Raw genomic sequence first — 23,894 nt, 5'->3', positions numbered from 1 at the left:
GCTCGGAAGGCTTGCGGACAACAGGGTGCTTTGCGCAAACCTTCTGAGCCCGGCGGGAACTCCCACCACGCTCAGAAGGCTTGCGGAGAACAGGCTGCTATCCGCAAGCCTTCGGAACCCGGCGGGAACTCTCCGGAGCGCTCCGAAGTGCGTCCTATAGTGCGAAAAATACGGTAGTAGCCGATGTTGCTTTTAGAGATCCACCAAGAAACCAAGCACTACCTGTCAACAGGTGAGCCTCCGTAGTATCCCTCGAAAGCTGAACTGTACCAACTGTGTTCATAGGAAGGCCACACAGAGCATTGTTCTTTATTGATTCTTCTAGCATAGTGGGTTTTCTTTTGTACCTTGTCTGTTACTGATTAATCTTTGCCTTATCCCACAGACCTGTCGCCTGGAGCTGTATGCCTGCGATTGTTTTCTGGGGATCTGATGATAGCTGAAGCAAGGATTTGCTATTACACTGACATGGAAGAAATTAGCAACTTGCTGTCTACTGCAGCAAATCCAGTGGAATTTATGTGTCAGGTAAATGTTAAAAAATGGGGCAAAGGAGCGAGGAATTAGCGAGGAACCTTGAAAATAGCTAACTGCATATCAGCATAATTCTTATAGTCCTGAGAGACACAAGCTATGCCTAATGGGCATGCTGCTTTGTTTTGTTTTAAAATCCAGGGTGGCAACAGAAATGATTAGTTTGAAAAAGATCTGTCAAACAACTGCAATATACCTTCTATGTAAAATTCAGCCATGGAGGTATTTATGAATTTAAATGGAAATTTAGGTTCCTATTTTATTTCCTATTTCAAGAAGGGACAAGGAGCATGTTTACTACTGTGTGATGTGGAAACATATTTTAGATGCAGCAGTAGCTAGAAAGAATTTGCTCCATGGCACCACAAGTTAAGCATTCACTTTTTCTGTTTGGGAACAACAGTGGAGGAAGGTGCTTACAATAGCAGTCATGAAAGGAAGGGCTTGCTCATTGCTGCAGTGAAGCAAAAAAGGGGCTAGGTGCTTAGATAGTCTCTGTAATAGTGGGAAAGTTGGAGTCCAGAAACCAACAAAATCAATTATGAGGTCTAGTTCCTCAGCAGGGGTCTATGGCAGGGGTCGGCAACTTAAGGCCTATGGGCCCCAAGAGGCCCATGGGGGTTGTTTAACCGGCCCATGATCCCCGCTGCCTGCTCGGTTGGCTCCTGTGCTTGGCGCTAAACTGGCGTGGGGCAGAGCAGGGACCGCTATCAGTGACGCTGGTCAGCTTCCCATTGGCTGCAGGAAGCTCCTGCAGCCAATGGGAAGCTGCGCACGCCACCTCCGGACCGGAAGGAGTGCCGGAAATAGCATTTGTGCATGCCTGCGCATGCACTCTGGCCCACCGTGGCGTCTGCGGGACTGTGAACCCTCGCAGGCCACAAAAACTTTGCTGACCCCTGGTCTGTGGGAATGGTGATGAGGTTACCTGAACACTGTGAAACGGCTGAGTGATTCTGACATCAGCTGCTGCTGAATGGATGTTATTCTACATATTACGCAAAGTTAGTAGCTTAAGTTTCTAAATTCAAAGAAAGAATGGAGCACCCATAAACCCTGTTACTTCTCAGTTCCAGCGTGAAATTGGATAAGAGACCTTGGGATATAAAAAGATTAACCTCAGAAGGTCAGCGGTTCGAATCCCCGCAATGGGATGAGCTTCGGTTGCTCGGTCCCTGCTCCTGCCAACCTAGCAGTTCGAAAGCACACAGTGCAAGTAGATAAATAGGTACCGCTCCAGTAGGAAGGTAAACGGCGTTTCCGTGTGCTGCTCTGGTTCTCCAGAAGTGGCTTAGTCATGCTGGCTACATGACCTGGAAGCTGTACGCCGGCTCCCTTGGCCAGTAAAGCGAGATGAGCGTCGCAACCCCAGAGTCGTCCGCGACTGGACCTAACAGTCAGGGGTCCCTTTACCTTTATAATCTCATTAAATGTAAGTGTGTGAGAGTGTGTGCATATTATTATTGTTGTTGTTGTTGTTATTATTATTGATTCAATTTATATATTGCCTTTTATCTGACAATCCCAGGTCAGTGAACAACATTAGAAACAACATTTACATAGTGTAATAATAAAAGACAATAAAACCACATGAAAAAGTCATAACCATGCCCCCACTTTTAAAAGGCCATACACTGTTCATTTGCCTGGGTAAAGAGGAATGTTTTTGCCCAGGGTCTAAAGACATGGGGCCAGGTGAGCCTCTCTGGGGAGAGCATTCCACAGATGGGGAACTACCACAGAAAAGGCCTGTTCTCGTGTAGTCACTCTCCAAACCTCTCAAGGAATGGGGACACAGAGAAAGGCCTCACATGATAAGCGCAGGGTTGATTCCTATGGGGAGACTCTAGATCAGCTTTTGCCAGTGCAGTGGCCTCCCAGAAGTATCAGAGTACAATTCTGATCAACTTCATCCAGCACAGTTGTGGTAAGAACCATCTGGAAAGCATCAGTTTGGCAAAGGCAGCTCTAGATGGACAATGGTGCTATCAGTATTGTGGCACCTTTGCTTAAATATCAGGTGTGCCTTTGAATGTGGGTAAACAGTTCCCCAGAAGGGGGTGACTTCTGTTCTTGAGATTTACAGGTGATGGATGAACTCTTGATATATTAAAACATACTGTCTGGCTAAAATAATCTGATATGAACGGGTTCCTTCCTTTCATTCAGGCATTTAAAATAATCCCTTACAACACAGAAGCACTAGACAAAATCCTGACAGAGTCAATGAAAAAGAACCTTCCTGCAAGTGGTTTGCACCTGTTAGGGATCAACCAGCTAGAGGAAGAAGACGTTGCATGTAAGTGTGGTGGTGGTTTGAAAGTTATTGTGTTCTGTGAAAAGGCACAGTACAATAGAATGTTGGAATGAATCCACGACAGACGAGTGGCAGGTGTCATATGAGAGGCGTCTGCCGGGGCAAACCCCGGGAACTCTCTTTTATTGAATATTACAAACATTGCCACAGGTGTGCTTGTGGCTGATTGGTTGATACAAACACAAAGCAACTTGTTGCTGATTGGTTAACATAAGTACAAGGCGGGAATTACATATGAACATTTATCACCGATAGATTAAAGGCTGGGAAACGGAGCTGGAACTAGACAGGCATAAAACCTCCTAATTAAATTATAACTAAAGATTGATATAGCATGACTAAAACAATTACTAATGATTGATCATAACATGAAAGAATATAATAATCGAGTTCCGTAGATGTGGTCAGCTGTGCATTAAGAACAGATCATATTGTTTGTTCATGAACTTAAAATGAACTGAGGAATGAGGGAATGTCTTGGTGTTTAGAACAGGTTTGAACAGTGTGGTCAGAAGCAGAGAAAAGATTATAAGCAAGACTTCCCAGAATGCAAGAGAAAAGAAGCAATAGTTCCCATAGCAAGACTTCCCATAATGCCGCAGTTATGTGCAGAAAGAGAACTTCCCTTTAATAGAAGGAATAAATGCCAGTTTGACGTGTTTGACCATCCCACACAATACAAGGTAGTATAGGATAGAGGGTTTGGTCAAGCTGTCTTGTTCTCAGCTCAACACAAACATTTGAGAGTAACACATCTGCTTCTAGAGACAAGTGTGCTCCGGAAGAGTAAAACATCAGAATTTAGCCCCCTGGCTCATAAGCTGCTGGGTGTGCTTTAAATCCTGCTCATCAGTGCCTTCTCTGCAGGGAATGTTCTGGATGTTGTTGTTGTTTTATTATATTTATTTAAATCCTGCCTTTACACCTGACGTGAACTTAGATCAGCTTGCAACTAAAATAAAAACAGCTAAAAACAGAGAAAAGAAAGCAATCATGAAAAAACAATTAAACACTAATAGTATAGAGTCGTATCTTGGTTCTCGAATGTAATCCATTCCGGAAGCCCGTTCAACTTCTGAAAACATTCTAAAACCAAGGCACGGCTTCTGATTGGCTGCAGGAGCTTCTTGCACTCTGTTGGAAGCCACAGAAGCCGCGTTGGAAGTTCAGCTTCCAAAAAACGTCCACAAACTGGAACACTCACTTCCGGGTTTGTGGCATTCAGGAGGCATAACGTTTGAGTCACAAGGTGTTCGAGAACCAAGGTGCAACTGTTTACACCCACACTCCATTTCAATAAAAATATCATAGCACCAGCTCTTTCCTTAAAAACAGTCAGTTCCCAAAGGCCTGTTGGAACTACAGTGGTACCTCGGGTTAAGTACTTAATTCGTTCCGGAGGTCCGTTCTTAACCTGAAACTGTTCTTAACCTGAAGCACCACTTTAGCTAATGGGGCCTCCTGCTGCCGCCGCGCTACCGGAGCACAATTTCTTTTCTCATCCTGAAGCAAAGTTCTTAACCTGAAGCACTATTTCTGGGTTAGCAGAGTGTGTAACCTGAAGCGTATGTAACCTAAAGCGTATGTAACCCGAGGTACCACTGTAGAATGCTTTCACTAGGGTGGATGGGCAACAAGGAGGGAACCAATCTTATTTCTCTAGGGAGGGAGTTCCAAAGTCTGAGAGCAGCCAGTGAGGAGGCAGATCCCCACCTCCACCCCTACAGGTCAGCTGAGGTGAACAGGACCACCCTCCTGTCCATCACCTGATGTCACCTTGATGTTAGATGATGAACAGGTGGGTGCCCCACTCACCTGTGAAAGTTGGCCCATGGGGTGACTGTATATCATGATCTGGGCTGCTGGTCCAAAAGGTCCAAGGTTCTAATGCACCTTGCAATTAGGGTAGAAAAAATAAAAGCTTCTTTCACCTGGGAAGGAAACTTCTGAGAAATCGGAGGTTTGGGCACGACACTAGCTCCGAGACAGCATAACGACTGAGAACTGCTGAATTTATCATCCGTGAGTAAAACTAAAAAAAGTAACTCGTCTTGCATGCCTGTTTTCTTCTTTCTTTTCAGGCCAGAGGGATGAAGAGCTGCCAACTCTGCTGCACTTTTCTGCTAAATACGGTCTGAAGAACCTCACTGCCCTCTTGCTTTCGTGCCCAGGAGCCCTACAGGCTTACAGTGTTGCCAACAAATATGGTCACTATCCCAACAACATTGCAGAGAATGAGGGCTTCAAAGATCTGCGCCAGTTCATTGATGAATATGTGGTAAGAGGGGCTGTCGCCCTTCCATTCCCTGTTGTCAGGATGGTGGAAAGGGGGTACATCAGTACGGGGACTCCTGAATCTTCACACTGCTTAGGGTGGTGTCTCACATAGAAACTGCACTGCAGGGGCAAGAATTCAATTGCTGCAGTTTTATTCCTTCAGAAAGTGATACTAGTATTTGAATGTGGGTCCCCTTCCTCAATTCTCCAGAAGCTGAAGATGCATTTTACTTAAAGTTCTCTAGCTCACATGTATGATTCCTTTCTGACAGCAAAATAATAACCTGAATGAGAAAACTCCCAACACCCCCTTCTAGAACAGTGTTACCCAAACATGGGTCTTGAGCTGTTTTTTTTGGGCTACAACTCCCATCATCTCTAGCTAGCAACACCAGTGGTCAGGGATGATGGGAATTGTAGTCCAAAAGCAGCTGGAGACCCAAGTGTGGGAAACACTGCTCTAGAATCTAGAGCAGGCATAGGCAAACTCGGCCCTCCAGATGTTTTGGGACTACAACTCCCATCATCCCTTATCACTGGTCCTGTTAGCTAGTGTCAGGGAACTGACATTGGAGCCAGAGGCGGAGGCAAGGCTCCCAAGCGATGCTGGAGAAGGGCCCAGCAGGGAGAGAGGCAGCTCATCAGCTGGGGAAGGAAATCAGCGTAACACCAAGGATAAAGGGGGGCAGATGGAGGAATCGGCGAGGGGGCTCCAGGACAGAAAGGGCAGAAAGACTTCCGCGCAGGGAGAGTAGGAGGAGACTTGGCGTCAAACAGCTTTTATGCTGGAAAAGGTTTAAGAAACGCCCACTGACGGATTCTGCTAGCGACTGAACAGCCACGAAGTGAAGGGCTGTCCAGACAGAAAAGGTTTAACCAGGCAGCCTAGCCAGGAGTGGCAGCAACTTACACACGAGCAACCCCTATAATTATTACAGCTAGGGATGATGGGAGTTGTAGTCCCAAAACATCTGGAGGGCCGAGTTTGCCTATGCCTGATCTAGAGCAATTGATAGGGTAGGTGATACTTATGAAATTAAGGCCTGGCGATATTGGCATACTTCAGTGTTTGTAGGAGGAAAAATAACACCTGTGAACAAAGTTGAACAGATCTTCAAGTAGATAGAAAAAGCACCGCAGAAGCAGTGTGGATTTGGGAGACAGGCAGGTTGGTGTGTCTGTGGATCAGTGGCAGAGGTGAAAGGTAACAGCACCTTTTTGCTCTGCTTTTCTGGAATTTTCTGGGAGACAGGAATGCTTTAAAGATTTAATGTATGGCTTAGGCCTTTGCATGAGATCCACCCTCTTCTCTGAATGTCATTCTCTGCATAGACATGATAGTTCCTGATTTAGCATCACTTGTGACATTTTCCTTTTCCACATATAATGGGCAGTGAGGAACCTAATGTGGGGAAAAGAGCTATCCTCTGGGGAGGGGTTGCAGTTTTTATGGAATCGGGGCAAATGTGCACACCAACCCTAGAGGGTGGAAAGTGCAGAAAGCTAAATGCAATAAAATAATGATTTAACACCATCCTGCTGTTTCATGAAGTTTAGAGGTGCGTGACTGCAAAGGAAAGGGGTAAATTTGCTTGTATGTGTTTCAAAAAGTGGCTAGCTTATGGTTGTGTAGGGGCTCTGCCTCTAAACGTTTAAAAGAGTTAGCGAAATGTTGTTGGCGTCAGCTAGTGAACAAAATGCAGTAAGATTAGACTGCTCCCCTGTATGGTGGTCTTTCTGCTCATTCTGCTGGCTTCCACCCCAAAGTTCTGCCCTGCCATGAACGCTCCACTGCATATAAAGACTCAGGTGTAGTAGGAGGGGTCATGTTTCGGATTGATTACATGGGCATGCTCTTAGATTGATTCAATGGCATTCACCACCACCACCACTGCCTCTGTGGGTCTGTTGATTTTCTTTCTTCACCTTCTAGGAGACAGCAGACTTGCTGAAAAGCCACATAAAGGAACAGCTGATGCAGGGTGAGGAAGATGATTCTGTTTATGAGTCCATGGCTCACCTTTCCAGTGACCTGCTGATGAAATGCTCTCTGAACCCTGGCTGTGATGAGGAGCTCTACGAATCCATGGCTGGCTTGGTTCCTGGTGCTACTACAGAGGACTTGTGTATGTATAGTCTTCCTCTTTTAAATCGAACTTGGACTCCTTATCCACTAAGCTAAATTAAGATATTAAAGGGCAGACTAAAGAGTCTGTCATGGCTGCCACCATGTATTGCTGTAAGTAGAATAAAACGTCTCCTTCCTCCTAGCTCTCTGCCTGATCAAGATCTAGACAAAGCATTTTATCAGAACAAGTTAATAGTTGTTTACTGTTGTAACAATTGTTTTCTCAAAATGTATCTTCTGTACCATGAAAAATACCTTGAAAGCATTATCCAAAAAAAGCAAAGAAACAAAAAAGATCTGAACAAAGCCAGTGTCAATTAACAGCTTCTCTTGGACTGGTAAATTACTCAGATTGAAAGGAAGTGCATTATAAAGATCAGTAAATAAACTGGGTCTGGCTGTACCTAACATGGCAGGTATCACGCAGAGGAGCTCAAACACAGAATGTTCTAACCTTGTTTCAAGTCCAAATGCACACAACATTGGAAATTAGAACAAAGAATTTTCAGATCGTGGCCTCTGGATGAATTTGTTTGGTAGGTATGAGGAAATGACTCACCTTACCACTGGATTATTTATTTATTTGCATTACTCAGAGTGGCTTGCAGCAGTCAAAGTACTACATTCCAGGATAAAACAGCAATATCAAGACAGGCTCAGCACATTTTCACCAGAAATGGCAAGGGAGTGGGCCAGATAAACCTAGTAGGGCAAGGTTTTCTACAGTCTGGGTGCAGCCATCAAGGAAGTCCTTCCTATCATCCCAGCCAACTGCACCTCCATCATTGGTGGGACACAGAGAAGGGCTTTGCTGCCAGCTCTTAGGGAATGGGCAAGCTGAAACAGGGTGAAATACCCTGGACCCAGGCCATTTAGGGCTTCAGAGGTTATCACCGACACTTTTAACTGTGCTTGGAAACAGACTGGTAATCAATGCAGCTGTTGCAATGATGAGTGTAATATGGTGGTCCCATGGGCAATTTTTTTACCTATTTAATAATAATAATAATAATAATACTTATACCCCGCCCTCCCCAGCCAAGGCCGGGCTCAGGGCGGCTAACAAGCAATAATAAAAACAAGTCTAATGAATACAACTTAAAAACAAGATTAAAATACAACATTAAAATATTGAAACATTAAAATATTAAAATGCAGGCTCATCACAGGAGGAGAAAGGAAAAAGGAAAAAGAAAGAGGGGGAGGGAATCAAATTGGCTCCAAGTCAAAGTCCAGGCGGAACAACTCTGTCTTACAGGCCCTGCAGAAAGAAATCAGATCCCGCAGGGCCCTGGTCTCATGAGGCAGAGCGTTCCACCAGGCCGGAGCCAGAGTTGAAAAGGCCCTGGCTCTGGTTGAAGCTAATCTAACTTCCTTAGGGCCCGGGACCACTAGGGTGTTGCTATTTATGGACCTTGAAGCTCTCCGTGGGGCATACCGGGAGAGGCGGTCCCGTAGGTACGAGGGTCCTAGGCCTATATTAATTAAATTTATATCCCTCGAGAGTGGACAGTGCTGACTAAGACTCTTGCTACCACATCCTGGACCAGTGGGAGTGTCAAAAGACTCTTCACAAGTAGCCCCATGCAGAGCACATTGCAATAATAATCCAATCTGGATCTGGGTGTCACTAGGGCATGTGCTATCATAGCCAGACCTGACTTTTCAGCAATATGCACAGCTCAGCAGCCTAAGCTGTGCACAGCCACTATCACAGCATCCTGATGCAACACTGAATGCAGGAAAACCCTCATACTGCAAACCTGGCTTTTCCCCAAATGGAAGTACTACCCCATCCAAAACAAAATCAAGAGCTATGGTGCCACTACAGGAACTCCCCATGCAAGTGGGTTCGTTCACATGGGTGGTGGTGGAGTCAGTTTCACCCATTTCAGCCTTAATTTGCAGTGCCGTGGAGCCTTTTGAGCAGCTTTCCCCTTTCAGCAGCTGTCAATGGGAGTCATGTCTCAGTTGTTCTTAGATGCTGATAAGAGAAGCTTTTCAAAGAACCCAGTGGATTATGTTTGTCCGTTGTTGTTTTCAGACGTAGAAATGCTTCAGTCGGAGACTAGCAGCTCCTCCGCACGGACAACAAAGGCCTATATGATGCGCAAGTTCTTAGAAGGTGAGCATATGCAGAGAGGAAGGCTCAGAGTTAAGATCCCCATATGAAGAGATCTGGAGGATAGCAATATGAGAGAGAGCCTTTTCTGCAGTAGCTCCCAGTTTGTGGAAGGCTCTCCCCAGGAAGGCTGTTGTAGTGGTTAAGAGCGGTAGTCTCGTAATCTGGTGAACCGGGTTTGTTTCCCCGCTCCTCCACATGCAGCTGCTGGGTGACCTTGGGCCAGTCACACTTCTTTGAAGTCTCTCAGCCCCACTCACCTCACAGAGTGTTTGTTGTGGGGGAGTAGGGGAAAGGAGGATGTTAGCCACTTTGAGACTCCTTAGGGTAGTGATAAAGCGGGATATCAAATCCAAACTCTTCTTCTTCTGCATGTCTTTAGGTGCCAGGCGAGAACAATTCTCTTCAACCAGGCCTTTTGCTGATTAGCATTCTATGATCCTTTTAAATATGTTTGTGGGAGGGGGTTATTGTTTTGTTTTGTTTTTATTTTATTATGTATTTTGTATTCATATTTTGTATTTTTATGTTGTGAACCGCCCTGGGATCTTCAGATGAAGGAGGATATACAAATTTTATTAACAACAACAAATCTTATCGCTAACTGCAAGCCGTAGCCAAGGCTTGTTGGTCAAAGCTCATCATCCGCGTCGAGACAGCTTACCCATGAACCTGGGTTCAAATGACACGCTAAGGCAGTCCTTGGCTTTTGTTCAGAGTGATGCAGGGGTAAATATGTTCAAATACAGCGGGTCCAATATTAGAGATTCCCTCAATGACTCTATAGCCAACAAAACAAAAATATCCAGACTAACATAAGATATATAAAAGCTCTCTCCACCCCACACTCTACAAGTTATGTAAAACTTAAATGCACACAGTTGCTTCACTCTGCATGAGTTTCCCCCTTTCTAATTATGAGTTTGTTTTCTAGGTGTGAGCATGGATGTACCAGAACCGAAAGAGGATATATACCATGATTGTGAAGATGAAGAACTCTATCACACGGTGGAACAGGACAGTTTCCCTCAGGAATTGGTCAATAGGCCACCTGTCCCTGTTCCGAGACCTGATCCCTCCACTAAACCACAGGACAAAGAATCATACATCTATAAAGGTGACTGAGGAAGCAGAATTATCTCAAAATTGTTTTGCAAAAGCCTGTAGCGAGGGAATGAGGGACCTCTGGTCCCCCATATGTTGTTGGACGTCAGCTCCCATCATCCCAAGTCAGTGGTCATCCATGATGGGAGTTGCAGAGCAACGTCAAGAGGACCACAGATTCTCCATCTTTGCTGTAGGCTGTACAGCCTAGGAAGGGACAGAGGTGGCGCTGTGGTCTAAACCACAGAGCCTAGGGCTTGCTGATCAGAAGGCCGGCGGATCGAATCCCCACGACGGACTGAGCTCCCGTTGCTCGGTCCCAGCTCCTGCCACCTAGCAGTTGGAAAGCACATCAAAGTGCTGGCGGGAAGGTAAACGGTGTTTCCGTGCACTGCTCTGGTTCACCAGAAAGCAGCTTAGTCATGCTGGCCACATGACCCAGAAGCTGTCTGCGGACAAACGCCGGCTCCCTCAGCCTATAGAGCGAGATGAGCACCGCAACCCCAGAGTCGTCTGCGACTGGACCTAATGGTCAGGGGTACCTTTACCTTTACCTTTTATACAGCCTAGGATAGGAAAACTCACAGCTTGTATTCTTATAGTTGAGTTCAAAGAATTATGCTTCTCATTTTTTAAAAGAGGTTTTGTCTAGTCTTCCGGGTCCCAACAACATATTTGCCAAATACCAAAGGAATGAAAATAAAAGGGAAACAGAAGTGAGCTCCCATTATTTCGGCCTGTCCAGGCAACTAACAGCCAACATACGACCGCCTCCAGGAACGTTCAAGGCCACAGTTAGGTTCATTCCTGGGAGGAACTCGTGGAGAGAACAAACCTGTTTATATGATCCAGAACCTCCTTGTGTCAGGGACCAAGCGTGAGAGGAATGAGGACACTTTGCTGGGGCCTGAGAGCGTGACCCAGTCTGCAACTTGCCCATTCTTGCGGATTGAAAAAAAATGAGGCGAACCTGGTTGTGCGAACCTAGTTCCTTTTTATCTATTTGAGATTTCCAGATCTTGTCTTGTGAGATTTGCCAGAGCCAGTAGAAGTAGTTTTTGAACAGCAGAAACAGCATTTGAAGTGCTGATCTAGGCTCTCCTCTAGAATATTCCAGCAATTCCCGTACATGCTCTTTTGGGGGTCCTACATGCCCATTGGGAGGGAATTTTGCAATCTAAAGCAAATGTCCTGGATTGGGGGGGGGGTTATATAAAACAAATTGTGTGCAGGTGTTTCTGGTTCAGGCTTGGTGGCGGTGGAGGAGGGGCTATCGGACGATTGCCCTAAAAAGAATGCTCAAAACCTTTTTGTGTCTGGATTTTCGCCTCTTGAAATATGGCAACCCTACTCTAGAACCATCTTCTCATTGCCTCGCTAGGTGATTTCTGTGTTCTCATTGGAGAAGCCATTCATTCAGTTATTCAGAATATGTAAATCCTGTTTTATAGCCCAGTTTACAGATTATTATTTTTAATTCTAAAAAGTAAATGAAAATCAAACACAAATTAAATTTTGAAATGTTCCCTGGGCAGAAATCAGAACTCCCCATAGAAATGCAAGATGCCACCATAGCAGCGTTTGGACGCCACCCTAAAATGGGAATAAAGCAGCAATGGCAGGAATTATGTTTCTTTCTAATATGGCCTTCTTTCATGTGAAACCTTTGATTATTATTTTTAAATCAGCTTCTAGAATTTTCAAATTGCAAATCACAATGCTGGAACATCCCATCCCATTCCTTTTCCTTTAAACATATCAGTCTTCAGTATGTTCTGTCATTCAGATTTTCATAGACTGCAATAGTATTCTTTATTAAGTCAGTGTTGGCAACACATGGCAACGGTGATGAGTATAGCATCTGTCTTACTGTGTTGTCTATAGACCAATGGAAGTTGGCTGGCTGATTCCCACACTGATCTACAGATCAGCTAACTCAAGAGTTTCGGGTTTGTTCATTGTTGTTTTTGCTTAGAATGGGATTTCTCCTAATAGTTGCATTGACTGAAGTTTGGTCTGGATCTGCCGAATTGTCTCATGCCTTAAATAGCTTGTCACTGTTTAGTTTTTGCAGGAAAGCACCAGGAGAAACCTGGGAACCTCTACGTGTCTACAGGCAATATTAGGAAAGGTAAGTTGGAGTTATAGCTACTCTTCCCATTGCCTGACAGGCTAATTCTTGGGTATGACTTCCATTCATGGTTAATATCATTTACCATATTAAGTGTAGATGAGCTGTGCAAATTGCTGTAGTGGAATAAGTAAGAGAAGTGAGTGGGCTGGCAGTAGCAAAAGCATTTGGATTAGAAAAGCAATTGTCAGGGAACTGACATCGGAGCTAGAGGCGGAGGGAAGACTCTCAAATGATGCTGGAGAAGGGCCCAGCAGGGAGAGAGGCAGCTCAGCAGATGGGGAAGGAAATCAGCGCAACACCAGGGATAAAGGGGGGCAGATGGGGGAATCGGCGAGAGGGCTCCAGGACTCTTCACCGGACACCAGCGGGGAGAGCACGGGTCCTCCGCTACCCACGCCCTCCCTGCGCAGAAGACTTCCGCGCAGGGAGAGTAGGAGGAGACTTGGCGTCAAACAACTTTTATGTTGGAAAAGGTTTAAGCAACGCCCACTGACAGATTCTGCTAGCGACTGAGGCAGCCACGAAGTGAAGGGCTGTCCAGACAGAAAGGTTTAACAAGGCAACATAGCCAGGAGAGGCGGCAACTTACGCACGAGCAACCCATACTCATTACAGCAATGATGTGCTCTAGGTGTTCCCTTAAAATATACTTTTGGAAGCAGAAGTTTTCAACCTTTTTGAGTCCACGGCTCACTTGACCAACAATATTATTTGTGCGGCTCCCCTGTGGGCGAACACACCCCGAGCCTCACAGGCCCAGTTATGTCACCCCTTGCCTGCAGAGCCGGCAGACCCTCAGCCCTTTTCAAACACCGTCCCTGAACTGAACCACATGACACATCTAGCAGTGTTTTGCTTTTTAAAAAAATGATATTTTCCTTTTTTTGAAAAGTTTTTATTGTTTTATAAGTTTCATTGTTTTATAAGTTTTATAATTCAGCATTAATACACACATATTGCAAATATACAAGCATACAAACATACATTTCATACAATCCTTAAAAATATTCAAACATAACTGCACTCAGTCCCACAGATAATTCCTTTTCCCATCACCATCCACCACCCCTCACCCCACCTTTGTGTTAGACTTCCAATCTACTCAGTTGCAATTTCTTTCCATTTCTATTACTTTCTTTCACACACCTTTAACCTAATTTCATGCTTCTTTTTCTATTACACATTGTTACCCACCTTATTTAGTATTTCAGTATTTAAAACGGAACTTGTTTATTCTAACAGGGGTTCTGATGATATTTTCCAAGCGTTTCCTTTGTTTCCATTCCAGAGCAAGCAGACAGAGATCCAAAGGCTCAGCCACAAACCAGTATATATGACCCGTTTGCTGGGATGAAAACCCCAGGCCAAAGGCAACTCATCACTTTACAGGAGCAAGTGAAACTGGGGATGCTCACTGTAGATGAAGCTGTCCTTTGTTTCAAGGAGTGGCAGTTGAATCAGAAAAAGCGGTCGGAATCATTTCGCTTTCAGCAGGTGTGTAAACCAAAAAGTGCTTTTCACTGGGAAATATAAAAAGCAACAGCATTACGGAGTCTACCCTACCACATACCACACATAATTCTTTCTTTGTCTTCCTGTTGTCATTGCTGGGAAAGGTAAAAAGCTGCTGTTTTCTGTGCCTTTCCATAAGTTGGCATAGTGGAATTCAGAATGCAGAGCCAAGTGGGCTGTGGTTTCAGATTGTAGGAGCTGGAAGCTAGTAGTCCCAAATGTGTCTTTAACAAAAAGGACAATGAGGACAATCTCTAGGGATGGACGGAGCCTCTCTACCTCAGAAACGATCTTGAGTTTTGCAAGCTTTCCTCACAAGAACCTGAGGGGATTTGCAAGGAATCCTGGCAGAGTCCAGTTAGTAGATTTCCCCTCCCTGTCTCTCCCCTGTCAAATGGATGACAGCTCTTCACAGCTGAGGGCTTCTGCTCTGCTGCTCCATTTGCAAATGTGGTATTTGGGGCAGGAGCCCCAATTAAACTCACGGCAAGCTCAAAGAGAACATTGTCCAACTTGCATTAGAGCTAACTAGTCTGCGAGGAGGGAGCCTGCATTTCAAGCCCTTGAAAATGTCACCATCCCTAACCATCCCAAACATCTCCCTTGTACAAACAAGCCCATAGTACCCAGCTGTACTGTAGCCTTGTCTTTGAAGCCACACTGATGGGTGGTCTTGTTTTAAAAAATATGCAAGTAGCTACAGGCTAAGAGAGAAGCCAGATGTTGTGCCCATACTGGAGTCTTTGCTGATAATCAGAAACGGTTGGAAAGAGAGACTGTTTGGAGTATGTAACACAATCTTGGTTAACCACACCAAATTGCTGCAAAACTCATTTTGCTATTGATTGCGTGTTGAACGTGGGTCAAACTTCATCAGCTACACAAGTATTTCCTGCGTTCCCTTCGGAAATACCTTCAGCACCTATGGAGTCATAGCTAGGAGGACTCACAAAAAAGTGCACGGACAGGGATCATTTTATAAGATCAGAACAACATGGACTGGAAGCTATGGAGAATTGCTGATAATTAGTTAAATCTTGCTTCATGATCACTAGAATCTCTTTCCTAAAATCTTAGATGGTGAGGCCCACGTATTAGTAGAAGAAATGGGATTATCTACCTCAGATTCAGTTAGATCTTTCCAGTTTTGCAAACCATTATGAATAGTTGTGCATGTTTGTTCAGATCCTTGAAAATAACGTTTTGCGTTTCCAGGAAAACCTGAAAAGATTACGCGACAGCATCACTCGGCGGCAAATTGAGAAGCAAAAGGCTGGCAAACATGCAGGTAAAGGGCTTGACTAATTGGTGACCACGCTGAAAACTGCAGCAGTTGGACGTCTCCCACTCCTGGTCTGTAGCCAAGTGTGGTGGAGCTAAAGGGTTGTACGCAACATTTTGCTAAGTACTACTTTGCATGAGCAGAACAACTTCCTCTTGCACAGCAGGGCATTTCCCCCCCTCTCCTCCCCCTGTGCTCTGCCTAAATCTCTTAGGGGTTTTTCCCAACCCTCCACAGCAGATTTGGGGACATTATGGAGCATGCACAAGGGCAGGGGGAAGTCGCAATGCAAAAGCAGAAGTAGTTCCACTTGTGCATTTATTTAGTTAGCCCATGGTACACTCTGCTGTAATGGTTTTCTAGTTGGTTTTCTAACCTCTTTTGACTTTGATCTGATTGTGAGGCTTTTGAGGCAAAAACAAAACAGGCCCCAGCAATCTGAAGAGCCTCAAATGTGGGAGCAAACCTGAAACCATCACTGATAAATGGGTGTTCTCTCAATAACTCATTTTTTGTTAATTTAGTACAATCTTTACATTTCAGCAGGCTAAACAACTCCCATAAATTCTAAGTAGATGTATACATTTTTGTGAAAGTCCTGGGATGCAAACAAGATTGTGGATAAAAAGAGTATGATAAAGACTCGAGGCAAAACAATGTTTCTTCTGTGGTTACTGTCATTTGACACACAGAGGGCAGGAATATCTCAGGCTGTATGTGCACAAGCATACCAAGACTGCCCAAATAGCAACTGGTTAACATTATGTTCTTTTCACTGGCGTTGTAGCTCGTCAAATGCCATCATTTATGATAGCAAGACACTGGTGGAAAATGTATGGTTTGGACTGGTGCAGCGGTGGCTGTTGTAACTACAGGGATGTGCCTACTAGATGCCAATTTTGCCTGTTGTATTACTGAAGGGGACGTGGGTGGCGCTGTGGTCTAAACCACTGAGCCTCTTGGGCTTGCTGATCAGAAGGTCCATGGTTTGAATCTTTGCAACGGGGTGAGCTCCCGTTGCTTTGTCCCAGCTTCTGCCAACCTAGCAGTTCAAAAGCACTCCAGTGCAAATAGATAAATAGGTACCACTGCAGTGGGAAGGCAAACGGCGTTTCCGTGCACTCTGGCTTCCGTCACGGTGTTCTGTTGTGCCAGAAGCGGTTTAAGTCATGCTGGCCACATGACCTGGAAATGCCGGCTCCTTCGGCCTGAAGCAAGATGAGCGCCGCAACCCCATAGTTGCCTTTGACTGGACTTAACCATCCAGGGATCCTTTACTTGCACAGCATCAGTGAGGGTGGAGAAGAGACATCAGTGGAAAATCCAAGCAGCCCTATGCACAGATTTCCAAAGTGCAGGAGGAATTACCTTGTTTGGGGCAGAATCAGAATTTTAGCTGCGGATGCCAAGGAAGGTACTAGATGAGCAACGAGGCATAACTTCCAGTTTGAAAAAGTTTTGCCCACTGCCAAAGGGACAAAGCTGAAGTGTAATTTTTGAATAAATGTGTTTTAATAATGAGCTCCCGTTGCTCGGTCCCTGCTCCTGCCAACCTAGCAGTTCGAAAGCACCTCAAAGTGCAAGTAGATAAATAGGTGCTGCTCCGGCGGGAAGGTAAACGGCGTTTCCGTGCGCTGCTCTGGTTCACCAGAAGCATCTTAGTCACGCTGGCCACCTGACCCGGAAGCTGTACGCTGGCTCCCTCGGCCAATAAATCGAGATGAGCGCCGCAACCCCAGAGTCGGTCATGACTGGACCTAATGGTCAGGGGTCCCTTTACCTTTACCTTAATAGTAATAATAAGTTGCCTTGCCTTGACTCCTGACTTTTTCTTCCTAGATTTGGAAATCACTGTCCCTGTTGGCCATTCTCAAAACATCCCCAAGAAACCAGAGTGTAGCATTTATGAAGCTCATCCTCGGAAAAACCTCTACCAACCAATTAAAGAAATCAGGCGAGGGGACTGGAAAACAGAAAGCGCCTCAAGTACTACTAGTAAGTAAACAGCCAGGAAGCCATCTAGGGAGAGGTGAGGATGCTTTGGATTTCTAGTCATTAAGGATGGAGCACTTAGCAGTTGTTGCTTTCCCAGCCAATGCTCTGTATTACCCTCACTGAACTTACTGCTCAGTCTGTTTATACACTTTATGAAAGTTTCCTGTGCAAAAATTCACTTATCCAAACATGAGGAATTAGTACCCAAACCTCGCTATACGCACCGCAGATTCAGATAACCAAACATAAAACATGTTTTACTTCCTTGTTTTCCTTTTGCTGATTGGCAAAAGTTTGAGTTTCATCATGCTGCAGTTTCATCCAATAGCAATAATTTAATTTACTGGTGCAGAATTCCACACCTCCTTGTCTCTGTTCCAAGGGGAGTGGGAAAAACCTTCCCTCTTCGATCCATTAACCTGTAAGATAAACATGTATAAAGCCTGTTTCTCAGTACATGCAATTCTCTAAGCACTGTACACATATTGAAAGATAATTCAGTCCCTGCCTAAAGGTTCACAATCTAACAGACACATGACACAAAATGAAAAAGAAACCGAGAGGTAAGAATAAATAACTTCATACAGAGCTCTTCCCTAATTCAGAAATTATAGGAATAAGCGGAATGGTGGTTTCAGGGCCAGGGGAAAGGATTGGAAGGTGGTTCCTCACAACAAAACATGAATGTGTGGACACTTTATGAAATGCTTGAAAATCTCTAGCTGGGCTTGTTTCCTCATCTAACCAGGTAGCTCAAGCAACCGATCCAGTACACGAAGTATACTGAGTGCCAGCAGTGGGATGGATGGAGACAACGAGGTAACACTTCTCATTGGAAATTTTCTCTCTTAACAAACTTGCACAACTGCTCTGGCCTAATCCCTCACTAAAGCTACAGAAATGCATGTTTCAGTGTACAAGCAGTAGCCTCTTGACTGTGGGCTTAGAATACATGGCAAACAGGCCGCATAGAGCAGTGATGAGGTGTTGGGACTACAACTCCCATCATCCTTGCCCATTGGGCAATCTGGCTGGGGCTGATAGGAGTTGGAGCCCAACAACCGTACTGCAGGGCCACAGGTCCCCCAACCCTGGCATAGAATTTGATAAAGGAGTAGCGGGAAGAGTTAATTTGAGGCACCAAGCCGGGATTGTTGATGCTGTGGTGACACTGGAAGGTTTCGCTGAGGGGAACTGAGAAAGAAAAAGACCGCTTTGGCAGAATAGCACTCTTGTCTCCCAGGAACAATATTATGGGAAATGGGATCTGGTGCCAGCAGATCCACATGAGACGGACCAGGGTGTGGGGCCGTGATACTCCCTACCCTGCCTAAAATAATACACTGTTCCTAATGCCAGGAGCTCTGGGGCTGCAAAGTTGAAGAGAAACCCACTCTGGCCTTTGCCATCAACCAGAGGACTAAGGGCCACAGGGTTCCCCTTGCCCCCGTTTCTTCTGTTTTAGATTACCGTGCTATTGCTTTGCATATCCATAGGCAGTATATAAAACTTCAAAATCAATGAACTAGTTAGATGACGAGGTAGTTCCAAAGTACTTAATTATAGAGCCGTAGTCTGGCTTGGTTTAAGGCAGCGTTCTGTGTTGTGTAGCACACGGATTCATTCATAGAAGAAGGCCTGAAGGCAGATCTAGCATAGTCCTAGGCAATGCAAACATGTATGTGTAGTATTATTATTATTATTATTATGCCACCCATCTGACTGGGTTTCCCCAGCTACTCTGGGCAGCTTCCAACAAATTAAAACACAGTAAGACATCAAACATTTAAAACTTCCCTAAACAGGGCTGCCTTCAGATGTCTTCTAAAAGTCAGATAGTTATTTATCTCCTTGGCGTCTGATGGGAGGCCATTCCTCAGGGCAGGTGCAACTACCGAGAAGGCCCTCTGCTTGGTTCCTGGTAACCTCACTTCTTGCAGTGTGGGAACTGCTGGAAGGCCCTTGGAGCTGGATCTCAGTGTCTGGCTGAACGATGAGGGTGGAGACGCTCTTTCAGGTATACAGGGCCAAAGCCTTTTAGGTCAGAACCAACACTTTGAATTGTGCTTGGGGGAAAACACACACAAACACACAAATGTGGCTGTGTATTTTCCAAGGAAATGCTGCGGGGAAAGCTTACTTTCACATCTTTATGTAGGATAATGAAATACCAGAAGTAAAGAGAAATTTCAACCCCGGGACCCAGCCGCCAGACAGACCATCTGCAAGACCTCCAAGGATACCCCCTCGAGTTGCTAGCAGGTTGTTGTTGCTGTTATTAATATCATCATGATTGTTACCTTTTTACTGCCAACTACCTCAAGAACAGTTTTGACAGGTCTCTGCCCCAAAGGGCTTACAATCTAAAATAGAAACGGGGGGGGGGGGGGAGATGATATGCGATGGTGGCAGATATAAACAAGAGACTATGCAATTATTATTTTGTTCCAGTTACAGCTGCTTAGGCTTAATACAGACGGAGGTATGGTAAGGCATAGGAACTAGGAGGTCCTACCAGAGGCTTTGCGGGAAAGATGGTTTTTGAGGAAAGATTTGAAGGAAGTAGGAGGGATAATCATACAAAGGTGTTATGGGAGGGAGTTCTAGGCGTAAGTGACAGCAAGGGCAGAGTTTCTTTCAAGGAGCAGGAAACCACCAGATGTCTGAGGTGGTATAGCTGGACAAGCAAAGATCACAGGAAGGCATGTGGAGAAGTAAGTGGTGCAAGGTCATAGGGGGTTTTGATGTTAAGGAGGACAATGAAGTCCTGCTGGATCCAGGAGCAGACAGGAAGCTATTGGAGGGATGTTTACACAAAACACAGCCCCCCCCCCGCTTTTTCTTTTGCTAATTTAGAGCCTATCGAAACTTCGGGGAAATAAAGCAACCATTCTACTTATGTAAAAGGCTCGTGGAAGCCAGTTGTTTTGCCATTTCCATATCGTCAGTAAAAATATTTAGCGTGCTGATTATAAATAGCGTGCAGATATAAAAAGAGTTGGAAGTCATAAATAGCTGCTGTAAGGTGATCTCCTTCAGTATTTCTTTCACTTTTATTCCAATTGCACAATGAGGTAAAAGCCAGTTTTATATTTGAACCACTTCTTTTTCACCTAGTGCTTTAGTTTTATCGGAATTTGAAATGAAGTTGCATGTATGCATAAGTGGATTTGTTCATATCATTTCCATGCTTTGCCTCCCTCATTCTTTCCCCTTTCTCTGCCCCCCCCCCCCCCACTGTCAACACTCTAAGCACCTCAGGGCAGGGGCCTGTTTCTTTTGCTTGTGTTACTCTATAGAGTGTCATATACTATGTAGTTTCAAAGGATACTATCCTCTCCCTAGCACTACTTAACATTTATATGTTAAATAGCCGGATGGGCAGGGTATAAATAATAAAATTATTACCGGTATACTGATGACACACAGCTCTATTTATCTCTAACATCTGAAATGGGAGAGGTGGTGAAAGCTCAGGATCAGTGTCTGAAGGTAGTGGTGGATTGGATGAGGAGCAATAAATTGTCTGAATCCTGGGAAGACAGAGGCTCTTTGGGTGTGTAGTTCCCATGTCTGGGAGATTGGCAAGTTACCCATTGTGAATGGGGTCGCATTCTCTCTGAAGGAGAAAGTGTATAGCTTGGGGTTACTCCTGGTCCTGGATTCATCTCTGTTATTAGAGGCCCAGAAGGTAAGAGTGCCTTTTACCAGCTCTGTCTGGTGAGCCAGCTTCATCTGTTCTTGGACAGAGAGAGCCTGACCACTGTGGCCCGTGCATTGGTATCTTTGAGGCTGCATTACAGCAATATGTGGACCTGCCTTGGGCAGGTCCAGCTGGAAGCTCCAGCTGGTACAAGATGCAGCAGCCTGACTCCTGATGAGAGTTTGTGGTTGAGAACATGTGACACCATGGTTAAAACATCTGAACAGGCTACCCAGATAACACGGACCCAGGTTCAAGGTCCTTGTATTAATTTAGAATGCCCTGAACAACTTAGGTCCTTGGGGACTGCCTAACCCCTTACATCCCAGCTGAATCACTGAAATCATCTGCAAGAGTGCCATTGGTTGTCTCCTAAGTTGGCAAGACTCATTTGACAGCAACAAGAAACCGATCCAGCCTCCTTCTGTTTTAACCTTTAAGCCCCTGTTGCCAAGCTTTTTTCTGGCAATTAAAAACAAACATTTATATGGTTTTAATTGCATGGCTTTATGTAAAACAGTTGTAAGCTGGTCTGATAGTTTATATGACTAATAGAATATAAATATTTTTATAAATAAATGTAGACTGACATCATTAGTAAGAATATTAACAATAGCTTTTCTGTTTCAATTTTGTATTGGTGATTCACATAAAAACCGCAAAGACATTCTGTTGTTTCCTTGCCTTTGAAGTTCAGCACGTGTAATATTCCAAAGCTATTCTTATGCTCTGCTTTTCAAATGTTTTTCTGTAGGCCTTTTAGCAGTGACAACTTCTGTCCTCCTCCCCCTGTGCCTCCGAGAGGTCGTGAAATGCCGCGCTAAATCTTCAGGATGCTGAATACGAAAATGCATGGTGTTTATTCTTAAGGTTGACTTTTAATAATATTGAATATCCAGCAAAGGTTTTCTCCTCACTCCGCCCCGTCAAATGAATAATTTTGGCACAGGTTTCTTTAAAAAACCAAACCGAGGGGGTCGGGGAAAGAACAAGAATTTGATTGTCCTCTTGGCAGTCGTGGCTTTTCAGAACAAACTGGTTACGGCAGAGGAAAGTACACACTGAGCTTCTTCAGAATTATGCGATTCATCCTTCTTAATAGCACCAGATCAAAGGTAGCAATCCCTCAACGTGAAAATGGAATACCTACAAGTGGACCTTTTTCTCTGTTTCTCTACAAATGAGGTAACAAATGACACTTTCAGGTAGGCAGACTGGAGATGGCATAGGGCTGTATTCAACTAAGTATTACTTAGAGTAGACCCACTGTAATTAATGGACCTAACTCAGCGATTTTCATAAATTTCAATGAGTGTACTTCAAGTAAAGCTTTGATGAATCACACTCACAGTGCAGTGGAAGCTCAACCACAGTACACAATGGAGTAACTCCTTCGAAATCTGCCCAAGCAGATTACCGGTTTTATGGTGATTTTATATTTCAGACTATAAATTGGTGCCTAAAGTAGCTTTTTCAGATTACAGGGAAACATTGAGCATTGTTTTGCACTTTAAGTCCTGTGCCTTAGAACACAGGACCTCTGTGGAATCTTCGTCCATGCCTTGGTATGTATTAATTCTGTGGTGATGTTATCAAAAGCCACCCAGCAAACTGTGGATGTTAAGGAACCTGGGTTCTGTATAATTTATGAATATCAATAAAGTTTATGCACAGATGTTTAACATAGTTCTTTTTACAGAGTCTGAATTCTTTTTTTCAGAGGCAGCCTGTAAAGGCAAACAGCAGATCAGAGTTAAAAGGTTTGAGGTGTGCATTCTCAACGGTCAGGTAGAAACCCCTGGGAATGCACAACACATCTGCAGAAGTGAGAGAAGACTAAGATCTTGCAGCAGTCAGATCTTTATTTTCCCAGCCCTTTGACCTGACCATCTCAGCTGATACTATTTTCCAGGGTCTGTTCCAGCAGCAAACTCCTCAGATCAGGTTTAACAAAATAAAAAACACCACTGTGCAGAATATCTCTCATAGTAAATTTCCTGGAGGAAAATACATATGGAAGAAGAAATGAAGTATGGCTGCTTAGAGTGGTGTGTGCTTAATGTGCCTTAGCTAAAGACCCCCAGTGCTTTTGTAAAGAAAGTGTGTGCCCTCATCATCCCAGGCAAGCCTAGAAAGGAACACTGTGAAGAGGTCCTTTCTTCTAACTTCTGTTGTTGTTGTTGTTTAGTCGTTTAGTCGTGTCCGACTCTTCGTGACCCCATGGACCAGAGCACGCCAGGCACTTCTGTCTTCCACTGCCTCCTGCAGTTTAGTCAAACTCATGCTGGTAACTTCTAGGTTTGATTTTAACTTCTAGGTTTGATTTTAGGAGACAGCCAGAGATAGCCTACTCCATCTCTATTCCCATCCTCAGGGCCAGCCTAAGACTTTTTGGCACCCGAGGCAAACCACAAAATGGCGCCCCGGGGAAGAAGGGTTAAATGAAGAGCTACATCAGGATCAAGGGAGGGAACACTGGGAAGGCTTCGCTGTGGGTTTCTACATTGGGAACAAGAGTGGGAGGCAGCAGCGCCTCCTGTTCGCCAAAAGGCTGTTGTAGAGGCGACATGTTGCAGGGAAGCTGAGAAGGCAGAAGATGTGGCCATCAAGCAGTGCACCACAGCTGTCAGTGCCACCATACCACTAGAGGGTGATGCATTCCTGCCCTGTGGATCCTGCTGCCTGAGGCAGTCTCCTCACTTTGCCTCATGGGTGGGCCAGCCCTGCTATTTCTGTGTTACTGGCCCAGTTCCTCCCATCCTGTGAAAATCCTCCCATGCAGTAGT

The 23,894-nt window shown here is 44.8% G+C and overlaps 1 protein-coding gene across 3 annotated transcripts in view; it reads left to right on the top strand.

Moving 5' to 3' along the window:
- Positions 1-22,794, top strand: part of PIK3AP1 (phosphoinositide-3-kinase adaptor protein 1) — a 45,048-nt gene extending 22,254 nt beyond the window's left edge. For all 3 annotated transcript variants that reach the window (XM_081005462.1, XM_081005463.1, XM_081005461.1), the window contains exons 5-17: positions 386-528; positions 2,704-2,833; positions 4,933-5,129; positions 7,062-7,254; positions 9,301-9,381; positions 10,313-10,495; positions 12,548-12,613; positions 13,905-14,110; positions 15,344-15,416; positions 17,250-17,405; positions 18,154-18,224; positions 19,564-19,667; positions 21,863-22,794. In XM_081005462.1, coding sequence (XP_080861588.1) covers positions 386-528; positions 2,704-2,833; positions 4,933-5,129; positions 7,062-7,254; positions 9,301-9,381; positions 10,313-10,495; positions 12,548-12,613; positions 13,905-14,110; positions 15,344-15,416; positions 17,250-17,405; positions 18,154-18,224; positions 19,564-19,667; positions 21,863-21,932 — 1,673 coding nt within the window. In that variant the 3' untranslated portion in view covers positions 21,933-22,794. The remainder of the gene's footprint in view (positions 1-385; positions 529-2,703; positions 2,834-4,932; positions 5,130-7,061; positions 7,255-9,300; positions 9,382-10,312; positions 10,496-12,547; positions 12,614-13,904; positions 14,111-15,343; positions 15,417-17,249; positions 17,406-18,153; positions 18,225-19,563; positions 19,668-21,862) is intronic.
- Positions 22,795-23,894: the final 1,100 nt, after the last annotated feature.

Source organism: Podarcis pityusensis (assembly GCF_964106645.2).
Source record: "Podarcis pityusensis genome assembly, chromosome: 5".
Classification (NCBI taxonomy): domain Eukaryota; kingdom Metazoa; phylum Chordata; class Lepidosauria; order Squamata; family Lacertidae; genus Podarcis; species Podarcis pityusensis.
Note: the sequence above shows the minus strand (reverse complement) of the source record. Positions and strands in the feature narration are given on the sequence as shown.